This window comes from Armigeres subalbatus, chromosome 2 (genome assembly GCF_024139115.2).
Source record: "Armigeres subalbatus isolate Guangzhou_Male chromosome 2, GZ_Asu_2, whole genome shotgun sequence".
Taxonomy (NCBI): domain Eukaryota; kingdom Metazoa; phylum Arthropoda; class Insecta; order Diptera; family Culicidae; genus Armigeres; species Armigeres subalbatus.
The window spans coordinates 220152515-220165719 of record NC_085140.1 but is presented as its reverse complement, the minus strand read 5'-3'; the positions used below and the strand labels follow the sequence as shown (position 1 = coordinate 220165719).

General features: G+C 39.3%; 1 protein-coding gene across 1 annotated transcript in view; it reads left to right on the top strand.

The window, feature by feature from the left end:
- The first annotated feature begins 2424 nt into the window (after positions 1-2424).
- LOC134211687 (homeobox protein araucan) overlaps positions 2425-13205 on the top strand; it is a 54595-nt gene continuing 43814 nt past the window's right edge. Inside the window, exon 1 of the mRNA XM_062688816.1 lies at positions 2425-2523. Within this exon, the coding sequence (XP_062544800.1) occupies positions 2447-2523 (77 nt within the window). The 5' untranslated portion in view covers positions 2425-2446. The remainder of the gene's footprint in view (positions 2524-13205) is intronic.

The window sequence follows — 13205 nt, the reverse complement described above, 5'->3', positions numbered from 1 at the left end:
GATTTTCTAAACTATCCATCATATCCGTTGACCTCGGAGGTATAATGGATATATGAACAAATATTGAAACTTTGATACGTAAATCGCTTCTAGGCAACTCGAGTTCTCAAATCCCAAACTCAAGGAATGTTTGGATGGTTCTAGGACGTCCATAGGAACTTAAAAAATAGTAAATTGTACAACACAGTAACTCTACCGCAACGTTTGAATAAAAATCTTATTTTGGTATCTCAGAGTCGTAGTCTTGATCGCCCATGCCTGATATTTTTCCCTGACAGGGAGTTAATTTCACAATTTTGCTGAAGAGAGTGTTCACTTTTATCCATCGTGATTTTAATATCCATTTTCTGTTAGGGCCATATTACCCTGAGGGCCTGAAAGTTAGGAGGAACCTTCGTGATTGAAAAATTCTCCATTCACTGGTGTTATATGTCCGTCCATTATCCATGCTAGGTGTTAGTGTTCAGTCTGACATGACCTCTGGTCGAAGACGTCTGGCACTTTAATTTTTAATTGTTTTTACAACGGATTTTGTGACTATGTAATTTTTCAATGATTGCGTTCTGAAAATCAAGTCGCTTTGAAGGTTAAAAGTGGCCTACAAACATAAATAAACAGAATGCGGAGACTAAACCTGAGATGGCGAGTATCCGTCTGTCAAAGGATACATTTTGAGTAAAACAAATTATTCATATGCGATTGTAAACAATTTTATTTGAGGTTTGCTTATTCATTTACGGCTAATCCTATCAAATTGCGATTAACAATCCTCAACGTTCAATTGTATAATCCGAAAAGACAAATTTCGTCCCTTGTTCTGGCCGTTACTTGCCATTTGTATACCAACAATACCGATCTTTGCGTCACTGTAATGTGTCTTCATTTCTGCGACGGAGATTTGTCTAAACATTCTGCATCCCCAACAGTCATCCCCAACCGACAGCGACGCACAGATGGAACCGCGGAGGTTAATTTTCCCTCAAGCATCGCCCATTTTTCTGGAATTTTTTCTTCATTCCACTTTCCTTCCAAACGACCGAGTGGTTTCACACTCAGCTGTGCAATTTCATCCCGCAGCTCAGATCGGAGTTGGAAAGGGAAAACCAGAGATCTGTTTCAGTGACATGGAACAACACTTACCTAGAGTGCCCTCGCTGCATTGTTTCAGTGGATGCTTGTCTCAAATTTCATTTTGACTACTCACATCATGACTGCTCGTTAACAGTCTATCATGAGAGGAGCTACTGTGATTATTTACTTTTAGATTATTTTTACTTAGGATTCTGGGTATTGTTCAACGCTGTAATGATGGCTCTTGTTTTAAATATATCTTTTGAATTCAAGCATTCAAAATATGAAAAATATCTACCCAGACAGAACTAAATAAAACGTCATATGTAATTATTTTGTATTATCTTAAAATGAATAAAACGTAGCAACTTGTTTGCCACTGAAAAAAATGGGTCGTTGCTCAGTTATTATCAATAGCTAAGCCAGATATGTTTGTTTCTCCAGAACTCACTATCTTATTTTAATGTCAAGATCATGGATAGTTTTCATTAGGCTATATTCGTCAGGTTTCATACATTCGTACGTTTTCCTTCTCCCTAAAATGTGGTGGGTTGAAGACCTTAATGTTCAATCTGATTTGCATAATAATCTTGTTTCCACTAGTCTCGTCTCGCCTATCAGTACATCTCTTAACAACAGCTGCGAAAAAGTACACTTGTCGCATCGTTCTATGTGGAATACGCACGTGAATTTAGCACTCAATCTCCAGCCTGTTTCTCCACTCTACAACTTGGAACCTATAGTCATGGGCTACAATTCAGTTACGCGTTTATATCGCTTTATCCGGCCTCAACGTCAAGGGGTTGTTGGCGCGTGTCCACCTCTGAGTTCAAACACGGTTGCATCCGATGCAAAATTTGATTCACTAGCAACACGTACTACGGTGCAATCAAAGGCGTTTATGCACTTGCGAATTCAATGCTGAAGGCATTAAATGCACGAATAGTGACCGATGATATGGGTGAGTCATTGCATCAATTATTGCTCTGGTCGATGGGTGATACTGCAATGAAAACGAAAAGATTCGCTACCAGCAACCGAAAGACAATTTTCTTCCGCAAATCGTTTCACTTATGCTAAACTTAAATCATCATCTATTATCTCGAGGAAGATGATCTCTAAATACTATGAGGTGTTAGCCGCATAATAAGCGAATACGAAATAGCGCCTACCAATTTTATAAGTTTAAATGTTTGTTAGTAGTTAAAGCATTCCTTCAGTACGATCTACCAATATTTGTGGATGGGACCTGGTAATCTTACTGTTTTCCAGAAAAGTGTTACAAGGTATACAAGGAGTAGGTACATGATTTTGACGCCAAAATACCTACACTTGTTTTCGAGAAGATTATATACCAAGTGGACCAACTAGTGATATGACCGCGTGGACATCCGCTGGCCTGCAGCCCACGACCGGATACTACCCGTACGATCCCACACTGGCGGCCTATGGGTAAGTTCTTGCCACCAACAGCGACAACAAAAACCTACAGCAGCGAGACCAAAAAAAAGCCTTCGCACCCTTTTATTATCGTGACCAACCGCACCCGGATATGACGGCGGTGGCTCGAAACTGCGAAAAGTCACGCCGTTCCGGAGCTTCCGGGTTACCGAATAAATGCCAAAACACACTCCCATCTTCACTATTCGGAAACCATTGGCAATTGGCCCCGAAACGTACTGCGAAGTAGTTACTTCCTTCCTTCCTTCTCTTTTATGGCTGTTGCTCTCTCGGCTTTTGTGTATTTTTATCATATTTTATTACGAATGCTCAAACAAGCAATCCCTTTGCCGCCTCTTCCTTATGAAGTGTGTTAACCGTTCAGTAAGTTGGGCAGACACAGAGGAAAATCTGCGGTCTACAATAATTCATAAAAAGTATATGTTTATTGTGGGGGTGGTGGTTGCCATTATCGTTGGTTTTCTTGCGTTGCAATTTTCTTCCACTCGATGCCGGGGTAGTTTTGGTCTTTGGTGAGTATGAAGTAGCTGGGAGGGGTCATATGATGGCGTGACCTTTTACAATTTTTCGACTATTGACGCCTCTTTGTGACCAATAATCAAGAACGTAAATAACTCTGGGATTAACTTTCCCGTGCATTATACGTAGGACCACGACATATAAGTTGGAAAAAAAAGTTTATATTTACCCAACCAGCGGATGGCAGATTTAATTACAGTTCTGAATAAAAGTGTTACAAAATCTGTATAGAACTTTGGCATATAAAAATTTGGAAGATTTTAATACAACCATTTTATTGAAATATTACATTTTCAGGTCGGTCCTTTGCACCACCGGAGGAGTACTGGACCCATAAGTAAAGTAAATTACAAGGTTGTATTATTTAATTTACATTATTTAAAAAAAGCTTACTTTTTTTGTATTAAAACCTTATAGAATTGTATACGTCAAATTTTTTTACAAGCATTGTGAGACACCCAGACGGTGTTCAAATTACCGGAAATATTATTCCAAATGCCACTTCGAATTTGGTTAATAAAATTGCAACAGTTTATGTCAACCATGTAGATTAGATCAAAGATTGTAAATTATCAAAACGTTATATGAAAATGATTGATTTTAGGAAACTGATATATTCTGTCTAAAAAAACTCCAAATAATCGAAATATCATTCACTGAAACTGATCTCACTACCTTTTAATAATACGACACATCGCCATATTGCTTCATCGGGATCTCATCATTTATGTATATCGGCGTTTCCTCCAGGCGATAATAAAATATCATTCAATAAACGACTGGAAATGAAGAGAAAATTGAAAAACGATTTAAGTGCCCATAAAAAATTCAAAAACTTCTACCTTTCCTCAGCAATGGAGAACCTTCGACCTCCTGAGTGCTTTTTTTTAGTGAAAAAAAAACTGGAAGCAACCAGTGCTTTTGCCAAGGGGAAAACGCAAAGAGTGTGAGATCATTTCCGATTCAATAAAAACCGGAATAGAACCTATCAATATAGTCTTGCCGAACACGCTGTTCTCAGCCCAATGCGATGCCTTTGGCCATTATTGGCCTCGTTCTGTCGCATGCAGTGCGCATTCTACCTATGGCTGGGTGTGCTTGTTCATGTGAGTGAACTTCAAGGAGAAAGTGCCTCGTGTATTCGATGACAACAACGGCGGACATTTCCTTGGAAAAAAGTTCTGCTTTGCAAAACTACTAAAACTTTCGGAAGTAAAAAATGCATCTATTGACAAGGGGACAATAGTGTGAGATGCGCCTTTTCTATCCAGCCAATCTGGAGTTATTAGTGTTCTTGTTCACAATTTAAAACATACAATTTAAGAGAAATGAAGATTAGAGAATTTGACAACTTTTTCTATCAGTACTAGTACAGCCATCTATTCAAAACAACGTGAAACAATGTCCAAAATTCTAAGAGTTAATCGAATGTTCAACTATTATTCAAATTTTCTTATATTATTATGCCAAAAAAAGCTATGGAAATCCCACGACGCCTTCGGTTTTATTTTGTCGCATCATCCCCAAGACGAGAATGATTCACTTCTGTCGGTTTCGCACCAGAGAATGAAATCCACCTGGAAAATGTAAGGAATCTGACAAATTATCAATGCTCGCTGGGAAAATCTGGTAGAGCATGCGATGATGGATGGCTGGAACAGCCTGGCTGGCAGTAGCGAAGGTACCAACCTACCTACTCGCTAGGGGATTCGATTCCTTTTGTGAGTGAGCCATTTTTTTCCACTCCGTCTCTCGAGTGTGATTGCAAAAAAATGAATGAATGCGAATCGTTCGGTTGTTGGCACGCATAATACATAAAAGTTGATAAATTTCACATTTCTCCATCGCCACCCACCCTCACGGATTCTCTGGGTAGTTGGGAAGTTTAGCGAGGATACCAAAACAGGAGGAATCAACATTTACACCCCGCACCGAAGGAAAACCTTCTGCTGCGGTAGACGATGATTGGAATCGAAATTGATGGTGCTCCCCTTCTTCGTCGTTTGTCGTTTCGTGATTTAATACGTGAAATGGTACTCGTAAATGGGCTTGTTTATTCTGCTGCTCGCTTTGAGGGTGAAATCCTAAGGCTGACAATTCACTTGAAGCGGGAACGACCCAATCCGGTGGTGGATGGTTAACTCAATCGAATTTCGGGTGAACTTTAGATGTGGAAAAAATAGACTCCAGGAGTGATAAATCAGTTTTGGGTATTTCGTTAGGAAACATTGACTTCCTTTTTTGCAGCAGACTGAGAATTGCGGTGTTTAGTCTATCAAGCAAGATTATGTTGTTAATGGAGCATATTTCTTATCGAGTTATTTGAAGATCAATTAGCATAATTAAAACTGTTGAGGTATATATTGATTATTGAACAACTTTTAGCCAACTACATTTTTCTTTTAGCTTTTTATTTGAAAACCGTCGCTTTGGTCTAGCGGATAGCAAGTGATGAGCTTCCAGCTTTCAATCCATTCCCTAAAGCTTCCCGTACCGTATCAGTACAGTATGAGGTGGACAATGTGCCTCAGGTGGGATTGTGACATCGCTCTCACAAACATTATGTATGTCAGAATACTAAATCGTTCAAAACGGCTTCTCATATTTTTGTTTTCCTGTTCTAAGAGAAACATTGATTCCATTATACAGCCGTTGTGAATTGTTAAAGAAAAGGTCCATTTTCACCCAAAATAAAAAATCCATTTTCATCCATTTTGCCCATTGTAGCAGTATTTTCACATTTAGCCACTGTGAGCCAAGTTCTACCCATGCTTTCGTATGCAATTTGATTAACAAGAATGCTCTTATGTCGATTAAACTCGAGAAAACATTTTACCCGGAAATTTCCCAGGCCAAGCCAGGATTCCAACCCTGCTATGTTCTGGGAGTCGTGCCTAAGGACCTTTCACCTGGGCTTACCTTGTAGCCGTACATCTTACATAAATATACAGCCCTAAAAAATTAAAATCGCAACTGCTGGAATTGATTGGTTAGAAAATCATTCTGAGCTTTTAGTGGAATGTCTTTACTTGTCATAAGACGAGTTCGTACAACTCCATTTAATTCCACCACTTGACTTGATTGTAAGAAACGCAATATTCCGGAAAGCATGATCGAATTTAATTAACGCATCGGAACATGTTCATCAAATGTTCGAAAATAATGAACGACACCCATCTCTCCATCCATTTCTTTGCACCTTCATTATTCTACTGCATATGTGAGCCTGCTCATGGCCAAACAGTATGACGGCAAGCCTGACATTTAAACAAAGCGCTCGCGTTTAATAAAATGTAAGCAGGTGCGAAATTTTTTGCACTCTTTCTTGCCCCACTGACTGCCGAGTGTGTGCGCCCGAAGCTGCTGCATTTAATCTAAGAAGCATTTTCACTTTCGAACCTAATTTTGCGATCAAACGCAAAAGCGCAATGGCCAATTAATCTGTTCAGTTGCCGCCGTGAGCCTTATCTCATTTGTACTGCAGTTGATATGCCTCTTAATGCTTTTGCTTTTTCGCGCGATTTCGTTTGGCCAGCTAATTAATGTGCGATAAATGGATATTACGCTGCATTCACGCGTATCAATGTTTCTACGTTTTCGTTAAGGTCAATCAAGTCAGAACCCAAAACAGCTGCTACAGAGTTGTGACGGACTGCGATTTTTGATAACACACATCTCAATTTTTAAACGTCCTTGCGTACGGGGTTTATGCATAATTTTTAAATTGGATTTATACCCGTTTCATCTTAACATAGTAATATTTAGTTTGCTTAAGTCAAAGTCAAATTCTCACTTTTTGTCAAAGTAATTCATTTTCATAGATTAAAGTTCAGCTGTTTTAGCATATATAAATCGAACGCTCAGTGCTATAGAATAACCCATAAAGTATCAGGCAATGTTCAACACCCTTGCTTCCAGAAATTAACAAACTTCATACAGTTGCTATTCTATTGTAGAAACAATTCAATGGTTATTATTATCTTAATCATGAGGTTTCCAGCCCTTGGTTTGCCTTTTACAATTGAATTGTGTCAGTGATTTCGAATGCAAAACTGAGTTCTGACGCAGTCTTAAAAGTTTCCCTAGAAAACATTACTTGCAGGCATTTGATTGACATATCACCACCTGCAGTGGGCCTTCTAATCACTTCATAAACACAAGTTTCCTTGATCACACAACGACTGGTACATCCACCCTACCACTCTCATCAGCGTCTAGACAGGCGCGTAAGCTTGCGAATAGCGCCGGATCAAGTCAGCCATGACTTGCCGTTGATGGGTTAATGCGTGCGTGCGTGCGCGGCTGCGTACACTACATTGTCTGCCGTGGCATAGCATTGGGCCGGGTGGCGTAGACGAAGGCGTACTTGACGCAGATTGACCGGGGAAAAATGCGCAAAGGGTAACAATTCAAATGCTTCACTAGAAACTGGTGAAAATATTCAATGGCGAAATTGTTTGTACAATTTTCAATAACATGCTTGCAGATTGAGGCGATTGTGTAAGCGTTCAGGGTGAAACATACGCACGATACAACATGCGTTTTATGAGGCTGCTGACAGGAGAGGCAATGTCAATTTCCACCTAACAAGGTTGAATGCGATTTCTCATCATTACCTGGTTGGAATAGTTTGTTATCAATTTTGTACATATTAAGATAACAGTCTATTATAAGTCGATGTGAGGCTCAAACTAAAATACATCATTTCAAATTACCTGCCAAAATGTGAATACGCGAATTTTATACCTATTTGACTCTAGAAGCACGCAAACAGAACTTAAATAAAATGCCAATAACTTAGCCAGATTAAGTTAAATCCTCTGCAGCTTTTGGTTTAAAATTTGGCATACAATCTTGTAAAAGCAGGATGGAATCGAATGAATTACTCCAACTCTCATTAATTACTGAATTTTGCTTCCACTTTAACCAATTTGTATAACAATGAGCCACGACATTTCAGTGCTTCATAAATGTACTATTTAACATAAAAATCCATTATTACTCGATGAATTAAACAGTAAAAACATGCAAACCACTCCTAATCTCAATTCATACATTGTAGTTGGGAATATTACCACTGGGCTAAGAAAGTCTCTAAAAAATATGTCTACGAATAATAGACACCCTGGCAGACGTCGTCGTCCAAAATGCGACAAGCAAACACGTTCACAACGTATAATTAAACATTATTTATAAATTTGCCTGCGTGAACATGCATTTCTCATGTTTCGATTATTAGCATATAAATACAAACATTTCGCTGATGGGGCCTTGCGTCGTCATTGTCGTCGGCCGGATCATAGGTGTCCTCATGAATACTCATAAATTGGCAAATAGAGTTCCAGAGAATTAAGAGACTGCTTGATTGTAGTACGTAGGCAGCAGTATAGACGAGTAAACATAATCAGCGAAATTATGTATGATATGCGGCACATTCTGCTTCCGACCGATGCATGCGATGCTATCTATGGGCGTGGGTGGTGGATGTCTGTAGCGAAAAGAGTGGCGATGAAGCTAATTGTATGCACTTTTAGTGTTTAATTATATGGTGATGATCCACAGTTTGCTCTTCTAGTTTCTCTCTATCAACCGAACGCACTTTGCCGGCACTGATCTCTCATCCTGAACCCCACAATGCTTTCGAGTCGGTCTCTATTTGACTAACATGCAAAACAATTAGCGTACAGGGCCAAATTCTCTTATGCCACTGAAGGGCATAGGCAATCGCCAGTCCCAGGCTGCATCCCTGGAACGTCGTATCCGAACGCTATCATTTGTTTTGCACATACTTTTGCCTGCCACTTGTCTGATGTCTATCCAACTACATCACAGTTTTGCACCAGCTTCTGTGACCGCCACTAATAACAGTCATAGATGCACTGCACTGGAGCCACCTCAGAACAATGTGAGTATCGTTATCATTGCGCCTCCGGGAAATGCACATGGGAGGAAAACAATGCGGTGAAAAGTGGGAGATCATGTCTGTGTCCACCCCGTACCTAGCAATTATTATTATTCCAGGCAGTCTGGATGCAAGTGCACAACCGGTTTGGTCACATAGGTATGAGCAGTACTAATGAATTGCTGGCCCACAATTCGGCAATCGACCTACTGACCACCGTGGCTGCCATGCCAGTTGCCGCACATTACAGGTTGATTCAAACATTATATCGATTCTCCAAATTCTAGCAAGAACGAAAACATGGATGTTTACTGTCAAAATATGTGACACATACGGACTGAAAGTCTCATTCAAAGAATATACAAAAATGCGACACATACAGATGCTGTCGGAAATTTTCTAACTGAGCTTGGATAATCATTGTTCTTAATAATAAATACGCATGAATAACACCAACCACTCATCTCGGTCTAATTTAACACCGACCATATCAACTGAGATAAAAATCTCATTTTTCCGAGTTACCTTCTGTACAATAGTCTGTCTCTGTAAGCGCATTGTGATGGGATCATTCTCCGACGGGTCGTCGTTGGTGGCATGGACGTAAAAATTTTCAGCGCCTCATAACATGCGTTTGATTTGCCTGTTTAAACGCAGCACGGTTAAGTCATAAAATAAACTATCATAAATCTACCGCGCATTCTGCTCTGGCTTGTTCCACGTGGCGGATCTAGTTTCCAGTTTGTGGCGTTGTGGCCCAACACTACTAGCGTGTGACATCCTGCCTGCGCTCGTGTGGTCGTGCGACAAAGATTTTTTTTCTGTTCGACCAGACTGGAACTGGAAGTGGCGCGGGGAGGTGGATTCATATCTCTGACATGCAACCGCTCGTGATGCGTCCGTATCAGTCACACCGCTCTGCGGGGACGCAAAACAGTGGCCAGAATTACCACCACAAATCATACAGTCAGTAAAGTTTTATTGGTGGAAAAACAGTGGTTTATTGCTGGGTACATGATATGAATATATTAGCACTAACAATTCAATAAATCACAGGAAGGTTGAAAAAAGTTAGCAAACCTACCTGAGGAAGCAGTTTCGATATGCGAGGGACCTTCATCGGATCCCAGCAATCCAATCAATGCAAATAGTTCCTCAAGTGAGTTTCTCGTTTTGCATACGTCCCGGGGATGACCGAAATGTCTTGATTTTACTCATGCTCACTCCATGGTTCCTTTGTCATGCACTGAAATGGATCACATTATCCTCCGGAACAGGTGCAGGTTGTGTGAACAAAGCAATCGACAAGCACTCCTCTGGCAGCCGTAAAATAAAATGTTACAAAGTTTCCGTAAATGTCCGCAAACGACCGCTTAGCGCCACCGTCCATTAAAATTTATTACATTACCCGGATCGTCAATTTAATTCTCGTTTTTCTTCGTCAACTGCATCTCGCCTGCTGCCGCCTTTCGGTTGGTTGGTTGGTTGCGTCGATGCGAAAAACGCAGCTCTTAAACAAGATTAATTGATTTTTGATTTGTGCTTAACTTTGCCAGGTAAAACAAATTTATGTAAAAACTTTTCGTCTTTACTTCTGTCAAGTCAGGGGCTCGTACTCATAGATTAATCTGGCGCGATTACGTTTTCCACCCCACGAAAACAAGTTTCTTGTTCATTTTTCTTGTCTTGGCTCCGGCATGCGAAGAGTATACCTGAAAATCAACTGTGGTATTGCATGAGCTTGTATTTACGATTATTCGATAAGTTTTTGTTTCACTTTCCGTCCACGGCACATACCGTTCCACCTCAGCCCGACACCGGTCACAGTTCTGGCTGAGAATTGCCAAAGCAGAACTAATTTATGCATGAGCAAAATTCAATCCTCCCGGCGATGCGGCAAAGGGTAACGGGACAGAAACGCAACAGAGTGTATAACGTAAACGCATTTGCCAGAATGGCCAGTTTGGCGCGACATCGATAACGACATCGATGGCGACACTGTTGGACGGGCTGACCAAAACTAGGAACACTGAGTGTCTTACCTGATTCGGTTCGGTTCGGTTGGTCCTTCTTCCACGCTGCTTGCTTCAGGTTGTTGATGGGAAAGTCCGGGATGTCCACACACATTTATCATTTCGGTCTCTTCGGCCGCCCGGCGCAAGTAAGTATAATGTTATTCAGCATTATCATAAAATTTAATCGATTAGGCGCCGCCATTTTGTTTCACATGTTTAAATTGAATAAATTTAAAGTGATACCGGGCGCAACGTTGGTGACGGCAAAGTAGTAGCTTGCCATGCATGTGCAAAGGGAAGCCCAGGAGGCAGCAGCATAGGCCGTGAGATAAAATTGCGCTGATGAAAACGTTCCATGTGCAGAACTGGCAGTAACGATATGTGTATGTGTGTTTGACTATAGAAACTAGGGTGAATGCGTGAGTAATGGATGTACAAGTACGTAAGAGTTTTTGAATTTATAGTTTTGATATTGGAGTCGACTGGAAAGAGTTTTCATGAACTATTTGACCATTTAATGATTTTAAGAAACTGCGAAAGCCACAATGAATTTTCCTATGGATAGATTTTCATGATTATAACCATTTTACCTACACGTGAACATGAATATGCAGTTCAAGATCATGGCATATAAAAGAATTATGTAAGACTCATCTGCAGTTAATTGGTTTTGATTTTTTTAATATTCTTAATTCAATATTAAAAATTATTGATCGTAATCGTTGTGTTGTCAATATAAATTTGATTGCGCAATTGCCAATTCCAATCCAAATCCAATCCAAATGTAATCCAAATCCAATCCAAATGCAATCCAATTCCAATTCAAATTCAATAAAAATGTAATCCAAAGCCAAATTTAATCCAATTTCAATCCAAATTAATCCAAATCAATCCAAATCAATCCAAACCAATCCAAATCAATCCAAACCAATCCAAATCCAATCCAATCCAATCAAATCCAATCAAATCAATCCAAACCAATCCAAACCAATCCAAATCAATCAAATCAATCCAAATCCAATCCAAATCAATCCAAATCAATCCAAATCAAGTCAAACCAATCCAAATCCAATCCAAATCAATCCAAATCAATCAAACCAATCCAAATCAATCAAATCAATCCAAATCAATCCAAATCAATCCAAATCAATCCAAATCAATCAAATTCAATCCAAATTCAATCCAAATCAATCCAAATCCAAATCAATCAAATCAATCCAAATCAATCCAAATCAATCAATCCAAATCCAATCCAAATCAATCCAATCAAATCTAATCCAAACCAGCAAATCCAGTCAAATCCAATCAATCCAAATTCAATCCAACTCCAATCCAAACACAACCCAACTCCACTCCAACCCAACCCAATCCAAATCCAATCCAATCCAAATCTAATCCAATCCAAATCCAATCCAAATTCAATCCAAACCAATCAAACACAATCCAAATCCAATCCAAATTCAATCCAAATCAATCCAAATACAATCCAAATCAATCCAATCCAAATTTAATCCAAATCAATCCAAATCAATCCAAATCAATCAAACCAATCCAAACCAATCCAAATCAATCCAAATCAATCCAAATCAAGTCCAAACCAATCCAAATCAATCCAAATCAATCCAAATCAATCCAAATCAATCCAAATCAATCAAACCAATCAAATCAATCCAAATCAATCCAAACCAATCAAATCAATCCAAACCAGTCAAATCAATCAAATCAATCAAATTCAATCCAAATCAATCCAAACCAATCCAAACCAATCCAAACCAATCCAAATCAATCAAATCAATCCAAACCAATCAAATCCAGTCAAATCAATCCAAATTCAATCCAAATCCAATCCAAATCCAATCCAAATCCAATCCAAATCCAATCCAGATCCAATCCAAAACCAATCCAAATCCAATACAAATGCAATCCAAATCCAATCCAAATTTAATCCAAATCCAATCCAAATTCAATCCAAATCCAATCCAAATCCAATCCAAATGCAATCCAAATTCAATCCAAATACAATCCAAATCCAATTCAAATTCATTCCAAATCTAATCCAAATCCAATCCAAATCCAATCCAAATCCAATCCAAATCCAATCCAAATCCAATCCAAATCCAATCCGAATTCAATCCAAATTCAATCCAAATCCAATCCAAATCCAATCCAAAACCAATCCAAATCCAATCCAAATCCAATCCAAATTTAATCCAAATCCAAATTCAATCCAAATTCAA